Source organism: Capricornis sumatraensis, chromosome 3 (assembly GCF_032405125.1).
Source record: "Capricornis sumatraensis isolate serow.1 chromosome 3, serow.2, whole genome shotgun sequence".
Classification (NCBI taxonomy): Eukaryota; Metazoa; Chordata; class Mammalia; order Artiodactyla; family Bovidae; genus Capricornis; species Capricornis sumatraensis.
In genome coordinates, this window is record NC_091071.1 from 16,725,043 (window position 1) to 16,745,540 (window position 20,498).

Consider the following 20,498-nt stretch of genomic DNA (forward strand, 5'->3'; position numbering starts at 1 on the left):
CATTCCAATAGTTTTTTAAAATGCTGGTTGCAATCCATGAAGTTGATCTCATAATCCACTTGTCTAATGCATCAAGACCTGCAGTTTGATAAACACTCTCTAAGCAGTTTCTCTCAAATGACCTTCTAACACAGGTATCAGCAAACTCTGGCCCATTGGCTAAACCTGGCCCAACACTTGCTTTTGTAAATAAAGTTTTATTGGCACACAGTCGTGTTCATCCCTTTGTGCACTGTCTGAGGTTCCTTTGTGCTAATACAGTAGAGTTGAATAGTTGCAATAGAGACCGCATGGCCCAACCCACAGAGCCTAAAATTTTGACTTATCTGGTCCCTAACAGAAAAGCTGCCCATCCAGAAACAGACCTGACTCCGTGTCTTTCTTGCTTAAATTTCTCCAGTGCTGCCCTTTGCCCTCTGGTTGAACTCAAATTTCTTGGTGGGCTTAGAAAACCACCGCCCTCTGATCTTCTGTGCTCTGGTCCCACTGGCTGGCTGCCCTTTCCTGGGGAGGTTCATGTTCTCCCCAGCACTAACAGGCCTATGGTGGGTAGACAAAGCCCCACCTTGCTTCCTGACACCTTGTCCTGCTCCCCCCGACAGGCCTCCTGGGAATGGTAGCCCACATGATGTACACGCAGGTGTTCCAGGTCACCGTGAGCCTCGGCCCTGAAGACTGGAGACCCCATTCCTGGGACTACGGGTGGTCCTTCTGGTAAGTGGCTTTGGACTTTCAGACACCAGAGCCCTGAGGCATGCTGGGACTTTAGTAGCTCAATTCAGTTGGGAAACAGAGGAAGGTGGGAGTGGGGAGGGGAAGTGGGGGAAACGCAGAGTCCAGAGATGCTTTGTGATCCTAGAACTGAGGTTGGCAAACTCTAGTCTCTGGGCCAAATCCAGCCCATCACCTGTTTTTCTGCAACTAGGGATGCTTTTTACATTTTTAAATGCTTGAACATGAATCAAGAGAAGAAGAATATTTTGTGACATGCGAAAACCCTGGGACATTCAGATTTCAGTGTCCATAAATAAAGTTTTATTGGGACATAGCCAGGCTCATCGTTTACATATTGTCTACAGCTGCTTGCAATCTAGAGTAGCAGAACTGAGCAGTTATGACAGAGGCTGAATGGCTCACTGAGCCTAAAATATTTACTATCTGGCCCTTTACGGAGACAGTTGGCCAGCCTCTGCCTTAGAGGCTGCTCCGGTAGTAGAGACAGAAGCTGTCAAGAGCCTAGGGAAGGGTGCTGGATTCAGGGAGCAGGGACCAGCACCTTAGAGCTTGGTGTATGAAATAAAGGCAGACTGTCAGGATTGTTTGGCTTGGGAGTGATGGAATCCCAGGCCTAAGTAGACAAGAGGAGCATTGAAAAGCCCAGGTGGGTCAGCTGTGGGGGATGGAGGGAATGGATTATAACGGAAAACCCACCCACCTCAGTCCAGTCAATAAGGGTACACATTGCTTCCTGTAAATGGAAAGCGCAGCCTGGCAGGGACTTCAGGGAATGTTTGATCCAGAGTTGCGGATGTCATCAGAGCTGAGTTTTCTTCCTCTGTGGTCACCGGAGCATTGCTCACTCCCCATGTGTCCCTGAGTGGGCTTCGCTCCTGGTGCTAAGAAAGCTCCTTTGAGGCTGGTGCTCTTTGCTTCACATACAGGATACAGGAAGAGAAAGAGCTCTTTCCCTAACATTCACTGACGTCCCCCAACCCTCCCTCTGATGAGCTCAACTTAGGTCATTTTCTCTTTTCTGAATCATCACCATGGCTGGGGGAATGTCATGAGCTGATTGGCTCAGCTGGGCCATTCTTCTGGAACAAGGAATGAGTCCAACACTCCTAAATGGTGAGTGAGTGGAACAGATGCTAAGTGAGCTACCACAATGTCCGCTTCAGGCACAGCTGGATCCAGGTGGTCACGTGATTGATCAGGAACCCAGTCATTCTCTCCCCACTTCTGACCCCATTGTCTTTGTGTCAGCTTTACTCATAGGCAACTTTCCCCCAGGTGGTAGCAAATTTGGTCACCAAGCCCAGTTCTAGGCTTATGTGCTGTGCTAAGTGACTTCAGTCGTGTACGACTCTTTGCGACCCTATGGGCTATAGCTTGCCAGGCTTCTCTGTCCATGGGATTCTCCAGGCAAAAATCCTGGAGTGGGCTGCCATGCCGTCCTCCAGGGGATCTTCCCAACCAGGGATCTCTTACCTCTCCTGCACGGGCAGGCAGGTTCTTTACTCCTAGCGCCATCTGGGGCAAACTAGTCCTAGGCTTACATGTTACAAATGTAGCAATACCAGAAGAGAGACTGGGCCTCTTTCCAATATTGCCAGCCAAAATCCTGGATATAACTTTCATTGGATTAACTTAAGTCACCTGACTGTACTGCAACCAATGATTTAGACCCTGAGGGGACTCGACTGTTCTAATTGGGCTGGCGTGAGTCACGTGGTGTGGTGGGTGGGGTTGCCCCATCCACACTGTTGGAGAGAGAGATGGAGGAGAGATCCTCTAATTGGAAACTGTGGGTGGGGCATGAGTGGAGTGAGCTGTTATCAAAAGGAGGACTGTGCCCTGGAAAGACAAGTGACCATAGTCTGTTCCACAGGGTATCCGTGGTCCGGTTCTGGAGCTTAGGGACCATTCATCCACTCAGGCATTTAACACATTAGCTGAGTGAGCACTTATTCAGGGGCAGCTGGTGCTGGGGCTGCTAGCTACTGAGGATACAGCAGTGGCTGAGGCAGCGTTGTAACGGGAGTTCTGGACAGGTAGGCACGCTACCCACTGAACCACGCTATGATGCGGGTGGTTGGGGGGAATCAGCCAGCCATGGAAGCATGGAAGGAGGGGTCCCTGGCCCAGCTTCCCCTGGGGAGGGTCCTCGGGGAGAATCTGGCAGACAAGCTGGTGGAGGAGGGGATAAGGTAGGTGCTGGGCAGGGGGATGGCAGGTGCAAAGACTTGGCAGTGAGAGGGCATCTCTGGTAGAGATGGTCAGAATAGAGCAGAAAGAGCTCTGATTAGGACCGGTGGGGGCTCCTGCTGTATTTCTGCCCCTTCCCACTCTCTGCTTGGCCCCGCCCCCTTAAAGCTAAAGGCCTGTGCCTTAAAGCAGAAGTCCCCAACACCTGGGATCGAATGCCTGATGATCTGAGGTGGGGCTGATGTAATAATATTGGAAATAAAGTGCACAATAAATGTAATACACTTGAATCATCCCCAGACCATCCCCCTACTGCCCCGGTCCGTGGAAAACTTGGCTTCCACAAAACCAGTCCCTGGGGCCAAGAAGGTTGGGGACTGCTGCCTTAAAGGGACCTTGACCGGCCAACACAGACCCCAATACCTTTAAGTAGAACAGTTGTAGGGAATCAGCAGTAGGGAACCTCACAACAGTGTGTGAGGCGGGTGGTTCATGGAGGGGAAACTGAGACACGGGGAACTTAAATAGCCTGTCCAAGGTAATCCAGCTTGTGAGCAGCAGAGCTGGGATTTGAACCCAGACAGTCTGGCTCTGCAGTCTATGGTCTCATCCTCTATATTCTGCCTGTCAGAGTGTGTGTGTGTTTGTGAGCTTAGTCAAGTCCAACTCTTTGTGACTCCACGGACTGTAGCCCACCAGGTTTCTCTGTCCATGAGATTTCTCAGGCAAGAATACTGGTGTGGGTTGCCATTCCCTTCTCCAGGGGTTCTTCCCGACCCAGGGATTGAACCTGTGAGTCTTGCATCTCCTGCATCGGCAAGCGGATTCTTTGCCACCAGCGCCTCCTGGAATATCAACAACCTCAGATATGTAGATGATATCACCCTAATGGTAGAAGGCGAAGAGGAACTAAGAGCCTCTTGAGGAAGGTGAAAGAGGAGAGTGAAAAAGCTGACTTAAAACTCAACATTCAAAAAACTAAGATCATGGCATCCGGTTCCATCACATGACAGATAGATGGGGAAGAAATGGAAACAGTGGCAGATTTTATTTTCTTGGGCTCCAAAATCATTGCGGATGGTGACTGCAGCCCTGAAATTAAAAGATGCTTGCTCTGGGGATGGGGTAATAGAGAGATTGTGTGTGTTTAGCACATGACACACCTAAGTGCCCTGGAAACACTAGTTTTCCTAATATTACCGATACTGACATGAAATTTAACACTCACAATAACCCCCTGTTGTATATGTAGACACTGAGACTCAGAAAGGTTGGGTCACTTGCCCAGGATTCAGCTGGTGCTGGGGTGCCTCTCTTTCCAGCATCCGCTGGCCCTCCAACCTGGCGGGGAGCCCAGCCTGCTGTGTTGGCCACAGGAACCTTTCTTCCTCTGGAAGCCAGACCTCCTGCCCTGTTCCTCAGCTCCCCCTGGGCTGGCCTCCTGGGGGGCACCCAATTCCCATTTAACTTATTTAAGGCCAGGCCCCAGTGTGAGGCCCCTATTAGGGCTGATCCATTTCTCCTTGTCACTGAGGCCTGCAAGATGGATCAGCCCCATTTTTCATCCCCCGCATCTGGGGCCTTGCCAGGGCCGTGCAGTGTCATCTCGCTTGTTTAATATGTGTGAGGCCATTTGTCAAAATTCTGCCCCACCCCCCACCAGGGAGGAGGCCAGCTCCATGGTGAGACAGTGCCAGCCTCTGTCTCCTGGCCCAGCTGGGGTGGAATAACCCCTGGGCTTGTAGTCCTGCACTTCTGAGGAGCTCAACTGATCTTGGGGACCAGCTTTCAAGCCACACCTGCCCAGGGAGGTGAAGTTTCTGTGGCTGGGTGTCCACCAGCCTGGGTTCAGTGCTTACATCACCGGCAGTGGTGCTGTCTGGAGCTGGGAGCTTGGCTCAGGCTGTCAGCTGGACCAGCTTCTCAGGCATGGTGGCGGGGTCCCTGGAGAGTGTCCCAAGAGCAGACATTCCCAGAGATTCAAATGCAAGCTGCAAGTGTATTTTCTGAGCCTGCCTCAGAAATCATGCAGTGTCACTTCTGCTGTGTTCTGATGGTCAAGAGCAAGGGATCGGGGCCAGAGGCAAGGAGAAAGGGCTGCACAAAGCATGAACCCCAGGAGGTGTGGCTCAGGGCAGGAGAAGGGGCATCTTTGGAGACTGCGTGAAATAACGCCCGTGAGGCATTAGCACAGTGAAGGCGCTCAATGCGTGTTTTGTTATGAAAGGCAAGCGCCCCATCTTCCCTGAGTCTCAGCGTCTTCCTCTCTGGAGCAGGGATCATAGTACTGCGGGTCTAATGGCGTCCTTGTAAGCACCAGGTGGCCCCCAGCTCTCAGAGTGCTTATATACTAGAAGTGCTCTGTAAGTGGCAGTGATTATAAATGGTGATAATGACATGGGGACCTTTGATAATGCCATGCTGGCTTTTTGAGAGGCATGTGATCCAGATGTCCGAGAAGATGGCATCTGGTGGGCATGCAGGCAATCCCTTGCACATTCTCTGTAGTCTCCCGGACTTGGTTCCCAGGACGTTAGTGTTTCCTCGAGATCCAGCCCTGACTGCAGCCTCTCCTTACTCCCCGACTCCCCTCCCTGAGCCAACCCCCCCACACACACACTAAGCAGAAGAATCCCATCCCTGCCCTGTGCCCCAGGCCTTCCACCTCTCCTGCCTGCTACTTTTTTCAGCTGTCTTAACTCTCTGCAGGTTGTCCTGTGACAGTGCCAAGGCAAGCCGCTGAGGACTGGGGTCGTAGGGACGCAGGCAGCTGCTTGGCTTGGGGAGCAAGTGGATGAGGCCAAGGTCGGTCAGCACCTCCTTTGTACCCGGCATGGCTGGAGGCACTTTACAAACCCTGAGCTGTTCATTCCTGCCATTGACCCCCACTTGGAGGGGTTGCCGTGCCCACCTGTGGGATGAGGACACATGCTGAGACAGGGCAAAGGTCCAGGTCACAAAGCTTCTGTGTGCTGTGCACAGCCTCAGAAGATACCACGTTACACGCAGCCCAGGGCTGAACCCAGCCTGTAGATGTTTTGTTTGACCCGCCATGGTGTTTTTTTTTTTTAAATTGCATTTATTTCTAACATGAGAATTCATAAAAATTTGACATAAAAATCCAGGTTTCTGGCTTCTCTTGACTATCGGAAGATATGTCCTCGCCTAAGCCACGTTGCCTCATGGCAGCAGGCAGCTTCGGCTGAGTAGAGGCTGCCCCTTTAGATGAATCACCTGCTCACCGCCTTACCCCAGTCCCCACTGCTCCCTACCGCCTTACCCACACTTTCCTCATTGGGTCATCACCTGACTCTGCAGGAATTGGGGTGCATGACCCTGACTTGAAATGTCAACATTTCCTGATGATGATGGGAGAATGGAAAGCCAGGGTCACTTTCTACTTCTGCTTTGCATTTGGTCCAAGTGGAGAGAGATGGGAAAAGGGCCCCTCCTACCCCAGCACACATAGAGTGAGACCCCAGCCCTGAGCATTGACAGAATGCTTGACAGAATGAGGGCTGGGGAACCTACCATCATGGAGTTGTATTGTAAACATGGGATGCCCAGAGAGGTTAAGCAGTTTGTCCTGGGTCACACAGCAGAGGAGTGGCAGGTTAGGCCAGGTCCCAGGAGCGTGGCCCCTCTCTGTTTGCTTCTGGGGTCCATCTGTGTGTCATGTGGCCTCCCTACTCTCCTCCTGTCTTCGTCTCCCCTCCTCTTCAATCTCCCTGACCCTGTGGAAACAGCGGTCTAGCCCTTTCCCTCTCTGGGAACCCAGGCTGCCCTGCCCTCTCTCCATTGCAGCAAGTTGATCCCTTGCAGTGGGAGAGGGGGTTCTGGAAGAGCCTTGGCTACAAAAAGCCACTGCAGTGGGTGTTTGCTGGTGTTACTGAGAGGCTGTGTTGGTCAGCAGAAAGCTCTCACTCTGACTTATATCCCTGAAGCAGGTGACACCGGCCTTGTTTTCTGCAAGACCAGAGTGGGGAGAGGGCAGTGTGGTGCCCAGGCGTGCCCTGCTGCCATGGTGTGGACCAGCTGGGCCCCCAGAACCTGCCGTTATCATCTCTTGGTCTCTTCATTCACGGACACCAAGGGTGGCCTAAATTAGGAGCATTTGTGCCTTGTCCTGCCCTACATGGTGACTCTGTGCCCATCTGGCCTGAAGGTGGGCAAGGACTGCCTTCCTCAGTGACCAGGTACAGTCTTTCCACTGAGCAGGGCCTGGGGTAGATTTCAAGGTGGCATCCGAGTGTCTCTGAATCCGGTCCCCTAGCGTCCCTCCCATGACCCACCCCAGTAGCTCCCAGAGGACAGAGAGTTCACTGACAGCCACCCCCACTGCCCGCCCCCCATCAATGCCACAGTGTCCACTCTGTCCTTGTCTCCAAAAACCAGGTCAACCACCCACGTGCCTCACTGTACCAGTCCAGCCACGTAAGCTGCAAACTCCAGCGGGCATTCCACCCTCGAGGTTTTCAGCCTGTGCCTAGCATGTGGGCCTGGGAGCCTTGGGGTTTGGGCAGTGGGGAAGTTGAAGACTCACAGATGCAGCCCTGAGCCCCTCACCCACATCAAAACCAGAACACGGGCTTCTACGGTGGTCTAGTGGTTAAAAATCTGCCTGCCAATGCAGGGGTCACAGGTTATACCCCTGGTTTGGGAAGACTGCACAGGCCTGAAGCAACTATTGCCTGTGCTCCAAAGCTACTGAACCCACGTGCTACAACCACTGAGGCCCACGGGCCTAGAGCCTGTGCTCTGCAACAAGAGAAGCCACCGCAATGGGAAGTCCATGCACCACAATGCACAGTAACCCTGCTCACTGCAACTAGAGAAAGCCCGTGCACAGCAACAAAGGCCCAGTGCAGCCAAAAATAAATAAAACCAAAAGAAACAAAAAACCGTCCTGCGGCACTACTCTACTTGTGCCAAGTTTAGGTTTTACCTTACCGGACTGTAATAAGGCACCCACATCCAGCTGGACTGGCACCAGAGTAGAGAGCTGTGGCTTTCACCCTGCTTGACTCTAACAAGCCCCAGGCATCTCTGAGTGTCTATAGAGATCACATGGGGAGCACGGACTCCCTCCCAATAGGCAGTAACAAGGTGCCCCTCCCCATCCCTGCTGAGGTGGGGTCAGAGGAGAAGTCGTGGAGAGTCAGGGTTGTCACTGCTGCTGGGGATGATGAAGTCATTCCTTCCCCTGTGGTATCAAGTGGAGGGAAATTGGGGAGCCATAATGAGTCACTCCTACCCTTCCTAACCAGAGTGGTAGCTGCAGAGGCTTCAGGGGGTCAGAACTAATCACCCCGGCCCAGCAGTAACCAGGAACCTTTCCACCTTGAATGTCAGTGGTGGCCCAGTGGGAAGTCTTGACTTCTACTCCTACCTGGCAGTTACAAGGCAGTGTTCCCTCTTCCTTTGTCAGAATGGTGTCAGAGGAAGTCAGCTAAAGCAGAAGGTTTAAACAAGATCCAGAGTCTCATAAAAAAAAAAATACCCCAAATCTCAAGGTTGCCGCTAAAAATCACTGACCATGTGAAAGCCTGGGAAAATCTCAACCTGAAAGTAAAAATATACTCCATAGATCCCAATACTGAGATAACAGAGGTGTTATAATTATCTGAGAAAGATTCTAAAATAATCATTATTAACATGCTTCAGCAGGCACCCTTGAAACAAATGAAAAAAATAGAAAGTCTTAGGAAAGAACTAGAAGATGTAATAAAGAAATGAGTGGAATTTTTAAAACTCAAAAACACAATAACTGAAATAAAAAACGTAGTGGGTGGGCACAACAGTAGGCTGGAGAAGACAGAGGAAAGAATCAGTGAACTTGAAGATAGAAGTTGCCCAATGTGAACAACAGAGAAAACAGAAACAGAGCCTCGAGGATCTCTGGGACTGTAGCAGAGGATCTGACATTGAACTGCCAAAAGGGAAGAGGCACGAGCGTGCTGAAAAAGTACTCAGAGAAATAACGGCTGGAAAATTCTCCAATTTTGTAAAAGGTAGAGACCTACAGAGTCACACTGAGTGGATAGCCAAACAGGATAAACTCAGGATAAGTTTGTCAATGAATATCGTAGATAAGCTGGTTTTAAAAAAACTAAAGTCAAAGAAAAAAAAAATTGAAAGCAGCAAGAGTGAAACAGTACCTTAACTGTGCTTCGACGCGTTCGACTCTTTGTGACCCCATGGACTGTAGCCTACCAGGCTCCTCTGCCCATGGAATTTTCCAGGCAAGAATACTGGAGTGGATTGCCACTGTCTACTACAGGGGATCTTCCCGGCCCAGGAATCAAACTTGTGCCTCTTATGTCTCCTGCACTGGCATGTGGATTCTTTACCACCAGCGCCACCTGGGAAGCCCTTCTTAACTGTGTGTGCTCAGTTGCTTAAGTCATGTCTGACTCTTTGCGATGCTATGGCCCATCGCCCGCCAGGCTCCTCTGTCCGTGGGGATCCTCCAGGCAAGAGTACTGGAGTGATTTGCCATGTCCTTCTCCAGGGGCTCTTCCCAACCCAGGAATTGAACCCACATCTTTTTACACCTCCTGAATTGGCAGGCAAGTTCCTTACCACTAGCATCACCTGGGAAGCCCTTAACCATGGGGAAAACCAATTTAAACAGGGAGTTTTGCATCAGAAACAATGGAGCTAGAAGGAAGTGACATGATGTTTCAAGTGCTGAAAGAAAAAAACCATCAATTTAGAATTCCGTTTCTAGCAAAAATATCTTTTAGGAAAGGGAAGGAGGAATCAAAATATTCTCAGATGGAGGAAAACTAAGAAAAGTTGTTGGCAGACTTATCCTGAAAGAATGGCCAAAAAAAGTTCTCTAAATAGAAAAAAAAATTAAGAATAAATCTTGGAACATTAGAAATAAAAGAACATTTTTAATTTCCCTCTCGAGTTTTCTGTCATGCATGATGATGATGATTGAAGCAAAAATTACAACATGCCCTGATGTGGTTCTAAATTACTCAGAGGAAATATTTAAGGCAATTATATTATTAATGGGAGAAGATTAAGGGGCATAAAGGGAAAACAACATGATCATATCAATCAATGCAGAAAATTTGTTGACAAAATTCAACATCCATTCATGATTTTTTAAAAACTTGCAGAAAGCTAGGAATAGAGAGAAACGACTTCAACTTGATAAAGAACACCTACAAACAGCTACAGCTAACATTATACTTAATGTTGAAAGACTGAATGCTTTCTCTCCAAGGCTGTAAACACCACTGTTGCTCAGCATAGTGCTAGAAGTTCTTGCTAGTGTCATGAAAAGTAAATAAAAGGCTGCTGCTGCTGCTACTAGGTCACTTCAGTTGTGTCCGACTCTCTGCAACCCCATAGATGGCAGCCCACCGGGCTCCTCCCTCCATGGGATTTTCCAGAGAGTGAAAAGGAAGAAATAAACTATGCCTATTTGCAGATGACATGACTGTCTATGTAGAAAAATCTAAGAAATCTATGCCTCCCCAAAATGCCTAGACCTAATAAATGAGTTCAGTTTGGTGTCAGGATACAATGTAAAAAATAGAAAAAAATTACATTTCTGTAAGCTAGCAAAAACAGTTGGACAACAAAAGTAAAAAATGCAATACCCTGTACACTTCAAAAAGTGAAAGTCATGAAACATCTACAGGATTTGCATGCCCCAAACCACAAAATGCTAATGAAAGAAATCAAAGACGATCTAAACAAGTGGGGAGATATACTATGTTCGTGGTAAAGACGTTGATTCTCAAGTTGGTATAAAAATCTCAGCAATATTTCATGTAGGTTTAGACAAGATAATTCTAAAATTTGGTAGGAAAGGCAAAAGAACCGGGAGGGCTAAAGCAATTTTGAGAGAGAAGAAGAAAGTGGGAGGAGTCAGTCTCCCCAGTTTCAAGACTTACTATTGAGCTACAGTAACCCAGACTGTGTAGTATTGGTGGAAGGATAGGCATACAGATCAATGGAACAAAATAAGGAACCCAGAAACAGACCCACACAAATATGGCCAACTGATTTTTGACGAAGGTGTAAATCCATTCAGTGGAACAGGAAATAACTTTTTCAACAAATGGTACTGGAGCTATTTGATAGTCATAGGCAAAAAAAAAAATCAATCTTTATCTATTCCTTACCTTATATAAAAAGTAACTCAAAACAGATCACAGTCCTCAATATAAAATGTAAAACTATAAAATTTTTAGAAAAAAATATGAGAAAAATCTTTGGGATTTAGACCTGGCAACGAGTTTTTAGACTTGACATCAAAAGCATCAAAGGAAAAATTGATAAAGTGGATTTCATCAAAATTAAACACTTTTCCTCTGTGAAAAAAATCTTGTTAAGAGGTTGAGAAGATAAGCTACAGACTGAAAGAAACTTTTGGAAACCACATATTTGACAAAGAACCGGTATCTAGGATATAGAAAAACACTCAAAACTCAACAGTAAATAACAACAGCAAAACAATCCAATTAGAAAGTGGGCAAAAAAAAAGTGAACAGCCATTTCACCAAAGAGGACACACAGATGGCAAATAAGCAAATGAAAAGATGTTCAACACCATTAGCCATTAGGGAAATGCAAATGAAAGCCACAGTGAGATATTTCTACATGTCTCTCAGAATAGCTAACATTAATAAATAGTGACAACACTAAAAGCTGGTGAGAGTGTGCAACAACTCATACATTGCTCTAGGAATGCTGTTCAGCAGTGTAAAGGAACAAATGCTTAATACTCACAACTTGGATGAATCTCCAGAGAATTATGCTGAGCAAAAAAAGGCAATCCCAAACATACATATTGTATGGTTCCATGAATATAACATTCTTGATGAGTGGTTGCTGGAGGTTGGGAAGCACGTGGGTGTGGCTGTAAAAATGGCAACTGGAAGGATCCCTGTGGTGATGGATGAAAACTTTTTGTATCTTAATTGTATCAATTTCAGTATCCTGCCTGATACTATATTGGTAAGGTATTTCCAACCAGTCCATTCTAGAGATCAGTCCTGGGTGTTCTTTGGAAGGACTGATGCTAAAGCTGAAATTCCGATGCTTTGGCCACCTCATGCGAAGAGTTGACTCACTGGAAAAGACCCTGATGCTGGGAGGGATTGGGGGCAGGAGGAGAAGGGGACGACCGAGGATGAGATGGCTGGATGGCATCACCAACTCGATGGACGTGAGTTTGAGTGAACTCCGGGAGTTAGTGATGGACAGGGAGGCCTGGCGTGCTGTGATTCATGGGATTGCGAAGAGTCGGACACGACTGAGTGACTGAGCTGAACTGAACTGAACTGAACCATGGGTGGCTCAGATGGTAAAGAATCTGCCTGCAATGCAGGAGATGCAGGTTTGATCCTTGGGTTGGGAAGATTCCCTTGGAGGAGGAAATGACAACCCACTCCAGTACTCTTGCCTGGAGAATCCGATGGTCAGAGGAGCCTGGCAGGCTACAGGCCATGGAACCACAAAGAGCTGGACATGACTGAGCAACTAACACTTTCACTTTTTCAGTTTTGCCATTGGGGGAAACTGGGTAGAGTGCACAGGGCTCTCTCTGAATTATTTCTTACAATTGCATATGAATTTATGATAATCTCAAAATAAAACATTTAATTAAAAAACAAAGGATGAAAAATAATAGATAAAAAGACACAAGAGAAGTACAGGGTGTTTTGAGGACTGTGGTGAAATTAAATAGGCATTATGTGGTAGAACAGGGCTTCACTGATGGCTCAGTGGTCAAGAATCGCCTGCCAATGCAGGAGGCTCGGATTTGATCCCTGAGTCGGGAAGATTCCCTGGAGAAGGAAATGGCAACCCACTCCAGTATTCTTGCCTGAGAAATTCCATGGACAGAGGAACTGGGCAGACTACAGTCCATGGGGTCGCAAAAGAGCCGGACATGACTTAGTGACTAAATGACAACATGTGATATTAACAGAATTCTATGCTGCACCTCGGTCAGGTCATCACAGTTGAGAGTTAGACGTCTTCAGTTAAGATCCCTGGTTATAAAGACTAGAAAATCACTTCTTAAGGAACTTATGCAAAAGAAGGGAATTTATAGAAAGTAATTGTATAAGAACTTTTGTTGCCAATGACAGAAACCCAATTCAAACTGGCTTGAGGGGGGAAAAAATCCAAAAAAGGAATTTGGGCTCCTACAATATAATTGCAAGTCCAGGAATAATGGCTTCGAAGATCTAGCTCCTTTTTGTGGCTCTGCTTCCTTCTGAGTCAGCATCATCCTCAGCCTGAGGGGTGGGGCCTTATGGACTCCAGCAGCTCCTGACTGAAATCTCACCAGCATGACACCCCAGGAAAAAAGATGAACCCTGTTTTCCAATAGCATAAGCAAAAGTCCTGGGGTTGAGTCTCAGTAGGCTGACTTGAGTGTTCCAGGCTTGTCCCTGAATTACTGTGGCCAGAGGGAAATGAACTCATTGGCCGGGCCTGGGTCATGCAGGCACCCCTGAAGGTTGGGGGTGAGGCCAGCCCCACACAAATTACATCGCCAAAGAGGAGGGGAGTCATGGTCCCTTTACAGAATGGGTGCTGGTCAGGCCAAACCGACAGACTCATGGAATCCCAGAAACAGCCTGCTTTTTCATTCTCCATCCTCAAGCTTGGGTGTCCATCACTCTAGTTCAAACAGACATCCCAGATTAGACTGGAACCTTCAGATTCATTGCTCAGAAGAGAGTATCTGACTGGACCAATGTTGGTCAGATGTACAGCTCTGCTTCAGTCATCTAAGAACAGCAGGGTGCGGTCACTTACTGGGTCCTTTGATGGACAGGATAGGTCTTAAAGGGGCCAGATGGATACTCCAAAGCTGCCTTTTATAGATCCGCAGTTTCTGGAGGATCTAAATTAGTTCCTGGTGAAAGAATAGGGCAATCTACTAAAGCAGGGCTCCCTGACTTCCCGGATCTAATGCTTGATGATCTGAGGTAGAGCTGATGTAATAATACAGATAAAGTGTACAGTAAATGTAATGCTCTTGAATCATCCCCAAACCATTCCTCCCACCTCCAGTTGGAAAAATTGTCTTCCATGAAACTGGTCCCTGGTGCCAAGAAGACTGGGGACTGCTGTTAACTAAACAGTTTGGCGATAAGGAGAATATGATGATGGGGGTGGGGGGTGGTGCCTGAGAAAAAGGCTGAATCCTCAGGTTCCACCTTGTTTTCCTTCTGGGCACTCCGAGGCTGACAAGGAGAAGAGCAGCGGGTGTGGAAGGTGGACTGCACTGACCTTGAGGAAGGCAGGGGTGGTCATGTTGAGACACCATGGTGGCAGGCAAAGGGGAGGCTGGAGGCCCTGAGACAGCGCAGGCTTGGAAGCAACAAAACTGAGCCCTTGACATGGAGGAAATCAGTTATTAGGGAAGAGACTGGGAACTAGGGACTGGAAGCCACACCAGGTGTGCCTGGAGCAAGGAGGGTACCCCATCCTTGTTCTGTGTATCACTGCGTGGTCTTGATCAGAGGAATCAGGCAGGAAGCCATGTCTAGGATGGGCAGGGGGGGCAGAGAAGCCCAGCACCCTCGCCAGCTGACTCTCCTAGCTCCACACCCCGCTCCCTTTCTTTCCAGATGTGGGTAGGACAGGTTCTCCGGCTTTGGTTGGCTCGATATCCACATCCGATGAACGCAGCCAAGAATCCCCAGCTGTGCACAGCGGGAAGTGTGAGTCAAGAGCCTTCATCTAACAGAGAAAGAACTTGGAACGCAAGACAGCTAGAATGGGTAGTCAGGATGTTGATAATAGTGATGACAGTGAGGGGGGCAACCCTTTCTTGAGGGCCTCCTATTTCCAGACCCTGTTCTAAGACACTTCCAGTGGATCCTCTCCGTGAATCCTTGCAGCAGCCCTGTGGCGTGGCACTCTATAGGGTGCCACTGTGTGGAATGCTTCCTACTGCCCCTTGTCCCAATACCTTAGCACACGCTCTTCCGTCTTCCTGGAATGCTGTTTCCCCAGCAAACTCTCACTCATCCACCGAGACCCAGTGCAAGCGTGGTTGTGTTCTGGTCACTTTCCCTGATGCCAGCCTGTGGGTGGAATGACTCTTGCCTCCCACCAATGAACCCTGTCATGTCTGAATCACAATGTCCAGATAGCCAGACCAGGAGCGGGAACCAAGGCCTACTTCTCTCAGGTCTGGATGTCTGGCTGGTGCGGTCCCCTGTCCCCTGCCCACGCTGACTGCGGCGTCTCTCTCCTCGTCTCTCGGCAGCCTGGCGTGGGGCTCGTTCACCTGCTGCATGGCAGCCTCTGTCACCACGCTCAACTCCTACACCAAGACGGTCATTGAGTTCCGGCACAAGCGCAAGGTCTTTGAGCAGGGCTACCGGGAGGAGCCGACCTTCATAGACCCTGAGGCCATCAAGTACTTCCGGGAGAGGTCAGTGCACATGGGGTCACCTCTGGCCACCGCTGGGAATCGGAAGCCCAAGACCCAGCCTCAGTGGCCACAGGGCTCCAGTTGAAAAACTCGAGTGGTTGGACAGAAGTGTTCCAAGGGGTCATGGGGTGGAAGGGGCAGGCCGGGTGAGGCAGAGTTTGGACTCCGCTGAGTTGAAATTTCTGGGGTATTTTAATATTTTATGGGGCATAAGGTTGCCTTGGTCTGATGTGATCAGAGCTTGAGAAACTAAGAAGGGAATCAAGTTTGAGTATTTGCCCTGGCTCCATGATTTTTGGAACCAAGGTAGGGTCACAGAGATGCTGAACTAAGGTTTCCTTCTTGGGCTCTATCATAGCACTGAGTGAAAAAAGCACTCAGCATGAGATTGGTGATGACTGCCAGAGGAGAAGGGCTCCTCAAAGTCAGGGACCACATCTGATCACCTGCGTCCTTATAGACCAGCTGGGAAGAGAGGAGGTGACAGTGGATGGTGGGTGGATGTATGGCTGGCTGGATGACTGGGTGGATGGATGATGGAAGGATATACAGATATATGTGTGTATGTATGGATGGGTAGATGGTTGGATGGAAATATAGATGTATGAATGGATGGATGCTGGATGGTTGGATGGATGATGGATGAATGGATGCTGGATGGATGGATGATGGATGGATGCTTGATGGATGAGTGGAAGAACAGGCAAGTCGTTATCATATTTCCTGGGACAGCTCCTTAATAAACTACCTGTACCCAAGTCTTTATCACAGTCTGCTTCGGGGGTGCTGATTGGACATGCACTAAAGATTTTCAGTGGCAGGGAATGGAACTTCTCAGGACCGATGACAGAGTCTGAGGAGGAAAAGAGGGAGGGAGACTGTGAAGCTGGGCAGCGCCGAGGAGTCAGACTCCCCGTGGGGCACATGGAAGGGTTTCAAGCCAAGAAGTCTCAGGGTGGGGGCCACACAGGGACGGCGCTCTGACTGCTACAGACCCCTTCACCTCTCCTTTGCCACCTGAGCCTCCTTTCTGTCTCTGAACACGGCAAGTTCATCCCCACCTCAGGGCCTTTGCACCTGCCGTGTCCCTGCCTGGACTCCTCACTGGCTGGCTCACCAAGGTCTCAGCTCAGATGTTACCTGCTCAGCGTGGCCTTCCTTAGTCACTTAGTCTAAACTGCACACACACACCCATACACCGTCCTAGTCCCTCTTTATCCCATTGCTATTTTTTCATAGCACCTACATAACCTGACATTATTCTGTTTGTTTATCAGGAAGATCCCCTGGAGAAGGGAATGGCTACCCACTCCAGTATTCTTGCCTGGAGAATTCCATGGACAGAGGAGCCTGGCGGGGCTACAGTTCATGGGGTTGCAAAGAGTCGGACACAACTGAGTGACTCACACATACACATCAGTGTAATAGTTTGTAGACCATGAGGTCTGGAGGGTTCTGCTAAGTACTGGACCAGGTACCTAATAGGTGCTCATTTAACATCTGGGGGTTAGTTTGATGTGTGTGTGTGTAATTGACCAATTTCTCTTTGGAGACCTCAGCCTGCCTGCCTGGTACTCTTTCAGCCTAAGCCCCACCATCGTCGGGCAGATACAGCATCTTGTTCCTATATCAAAGTCCCAGGTCACGTGTCCAGGTCCAGGCCAATCGGTTGTCCCCAGGGAGCCCAGGACAGGTTGGCACACAGGCCCGCCTTACCATGGCTGTGTACAGAGTGCGTCTGCTAGGAAGGTTGGGGTGACTGGCAGAGCACGGGACTCATAGTAGAGACTCAGGAATGTTTACAGCAGCCACGTAAGCAGCCTGGTGTTGAAAGTGGCCCCGTTATCATTGCCTCTGCTGTCACCTCGGCTGTGGGAGAGGCCGGGGCATCCGTAGAGGCCCTCGTTTTGCTGAGGCGGAAGACAGGACCTCTATGCACCTCATGAACAAGAAGCTGCCGTTTGCTGGTCCCTCATAGCTCAGGCCCCAACGACATGGGAGAAGATAAATGCTTCCCAGCATATGTGCGAAATATCACTTTACACGTTCATAACTTGAACATTATGCAGAGGTTCATCAAATTTTATTTTCCTTCCTCTCCAAGGAGAACATTTCAGCTTAGCTGGGCTGTTCACTTCTTTTTTTTGGTGGCTTCCCTACAAAGCGCTCAGAGCACACAGACAGATGTCTGCTCAGATCTGCAAGGGGCCCGGCTGCAGGGCTGAACTCCTGCAGGGGCCAGAGTGCTTGAGACCAAAACCAGGGACACTCGAGAAGAGATCCTTGACCCCACCTGCCCATGTTTCTCAATCCCTGGGCCACAAGAGGTGGCTGTGGGAAGAACAGGGGTTTGGGAGTCCCCTAACCTGAATTTTCCTGATCCCTTGCCTGAGTGCTGTGTGACTTGGGGCAAGTCCCTGAGCCTTTCTGGGCTGGCTTCCTCTCAACCACAGTAAGAGAGAGCCCAGAGCTCTCAGCATCTCAGGAAGCTTCAAATTGGATGGCCCAGGAAAGGTAGCTAGCACAGTGTGTGGCTTAGGAGGGCGTTTCATCTGTGGTTCCTGTCCCTTCTGCTACTGATACAAAGTATAAAACTCGGCAATGACGAGCTTAGGACAGTGCGGTAGACACTGGGCATCTAATAATCACGTTAATAACCACAGCAAACGGGTGGGTGAGGTGTCAGGTAGGCTGTGAATATAGAAGAGGGGTGTGGGGCCAGAGACGTCTGGGAGAGGGTGCAGGTTTCCTCAGGTGATGCCCCCCGCCCCTGCCATTCCTGCCATCGGGAGAGGAGCCCCTGACTGAGGACAAGATGGGATCCTGTAGGGGTTGTTGGGGCAGAAGGGCCTGGATTGCTGCCCCTCCACCACCATCACACCCCATCCTTGTCCTGTTGGATTTTTCTTTGCAGGAGCAGAGGTGTGATTGGGCAGATTCTAAACTGTTTTTCAGAGTTTCGCAATGTAGTGGTGTGTGGAAGAAAGGTATGGGTGTGTGTGCACGCGTGTGTGTAGCGGCCAGTGTGTCCCCGTGTGCTGGGCTTGTCAGAGAGGCTGAACCTGCACGCCCTGACTCTGAGCAGCCTATGCCAACTCTGAGAAACATCTGGGATTAAACCCTCCCAGCCTCACCCTGCCTGTCGTCCCCAAGGAGGGCGGCTTAATGGGGCCTCCCAGGGGAGGGGAGGAAGCTGCAGGGTGAAAAGTTAAATATTTGCAGATCGGGGCTTTCCTGAAAGCTTGATGTTCAGATCAGGTTTAACAGCATGGGAAGGAAAGGAGACCCTGTTGGTTTGGACTCCAGAGGGAATTCAACTGAGCAAACATCCCACCTTCCTTGGGGAAGCTGCAGTGGGTGGGTTCAGTTCAGTCAGTTCAGTTCAGTCGCTCAGTTGTGTTTGACTCTTTGCGACCCCATGCACTGCAGCACGCCAGGCTTCCCTGTCTAGCACCAACTCCTGGAGCTCACTCACACTCATGTCCATTGAGTTGGTAATACCATCCAACCATCTCATCCTCTGTCGTCCCCTTCTCCTCCCACCTTCAATCTTTCCCAGCATCAGGGTTTTTTCAAATGAGTCAGTTTTTCTCATCGAGTGGCCAAAATACTGGAGCTTCAGTGTCAGCATCAGTCCTTCCGATGAACATTCAGCACTGATTTCCTTTAGGATGGACTGGTTGGATTTCCTTGCAGTCCAAGGGATTCAAGAGTGGATGGGTGGGAGCGAGCAGAAGCCTGGGGCTTCAGGGAAGGCAGCTTCTCCCCGCTGTCCCCACGCCGCCCCACCCCAGGATCAGATCTCCCAGTCATTCCCTTGCCCCTTGCTCTGAGGCACAGCAGGCACTCGTCCCAGTCTCCGAATTTCCAAGTTCATTCGTTTACTGGCCTCCTCCCGGGCGTGTGCAAACCGCAGAAGCAGGGCGCTTTCTTGGCTCTCGCTCTGTCCCTGACACCTGGAACCACAGGGGCTCAACAAGTTATTAACTCTCTGTAATAATTATATTGTTAATTATAGCGATGCTGTTCCCCCTCCCCGCCCCCCTGCCTCCCCGTTCAAGGGCCTTGCCTGTACACTCTCACTCAACCCTGTGGAAGACACGAGGAAATAAACCCAGGCTGGAATAAACCCTGCAGTTTATTAGCTGAGGATCCCCAGGTGTATCACGTCACCTTGAAGACCTCCAGCCTCTAACGTCACCTGCCCGGCCACCTGGCTCTGGTCTGCGGAGCTTAGCAAAACACCCTCCTGGGTGTGGCGATGGGGTCTCCTGGAGATCACTCCAGGTGGGGAGCTTGGTACCACCCTGGGGGAGGCAGAGGATAGAAAAACCTTCACAGGTGAGGTCTCAAACCAAATTTCTGTTTATTTTTATCACTTCTTCTTATTATTTAGTCTACTTGTGAGATCTTAGTCTCCCGACCAGGGGCTGAACCCAAGCCACCTGCATTGGAAGCACAAAGTCCCAACCACTGGGTCACCAGTGAAGACATCTCAAGCCAAGTGTTTAAAGGCGTGGCCAGCACTCCTGGCCAGGCGGGAGTGGGGTGGGGGCGCATGCTCCCAGGCAGAGGCAACAGTATGAACAAAGGCCAGACAGGCAACAAACAAGGGTATTTAGGAAAATGTAAGCAGTTTGGTGTGATTTGAGAGTGGGGAGCTGGTGGGAGTCGGGCCTGGGTGACTCATCTCTCTCACCCTCCTACAGTGTTTCGGGTGGGGCGCTGGCCCAGGGGCAGATTAGATGTTACTGGGGTGAGAAGGTGGCATGGGGACCCTCCCCAAACCTCCTTCCTGGGTGCCAGGCCTCATGGGGCTTCCTACCTGGGGAAGCAGGTGGACATATATCGTTTTTCACAGCAGAGAGCCACCCCCTCTTTACCCATCCCCGGGACCAGTGCAGAAAGGGCCACAAAGACCCCATTCCTTGCTGGCTCTGCTCTGGCTCCTGTACGCAGGGAAACTTTCTGAAGGGCTGGTCTCCACCTCCTTACCTCCCACTCATTGCTCGACCCATTGCGAGCTGCTCCCCACCCCCGTCTCTGCAGAAAGAGCTTCCAGCTGCCCGGAGAATGGGCATGCCCCCTCCCTCCTGCCCACCCTCTCCAGGCTCCCACCAGCCACTCTTCCGGGCGCTGGGTGCCCTCT

The 20,498-nt window shown here is 49.8% G+C and overlaps 1 protein-coding gene across 3 annotated transcripts in view; it reads left to right on the forward strand.

Moving 5' to 3' along the window:
* The window catches only part of GSG1L (GSG1 like), a 252,677-nt gene that overhangs the window by 210,532 nt on the left and 21,647 nt on the right, over positions 1-20,498 (forward strand). For 2 of the 3 annotated variants that reach the window (XM_068969308.1, XM_068969309.1), the window contains 2 exons: positions 603-714; positions 15,182-15,349. In XM_068969308.1, coding sequence (XP_068825409.1) covers positions 603-714; positions 15,182-15,349 — 280 coding nt within the window. Of the gene's footprint in view, positions 1-602; positions 715-15,181; positions 15,354-16,199; positions 16,230-20,498 lie in introns of all 3 variants that reach the window. The other variant, XM_068969307.1, reaches the window with a different exon arrangement.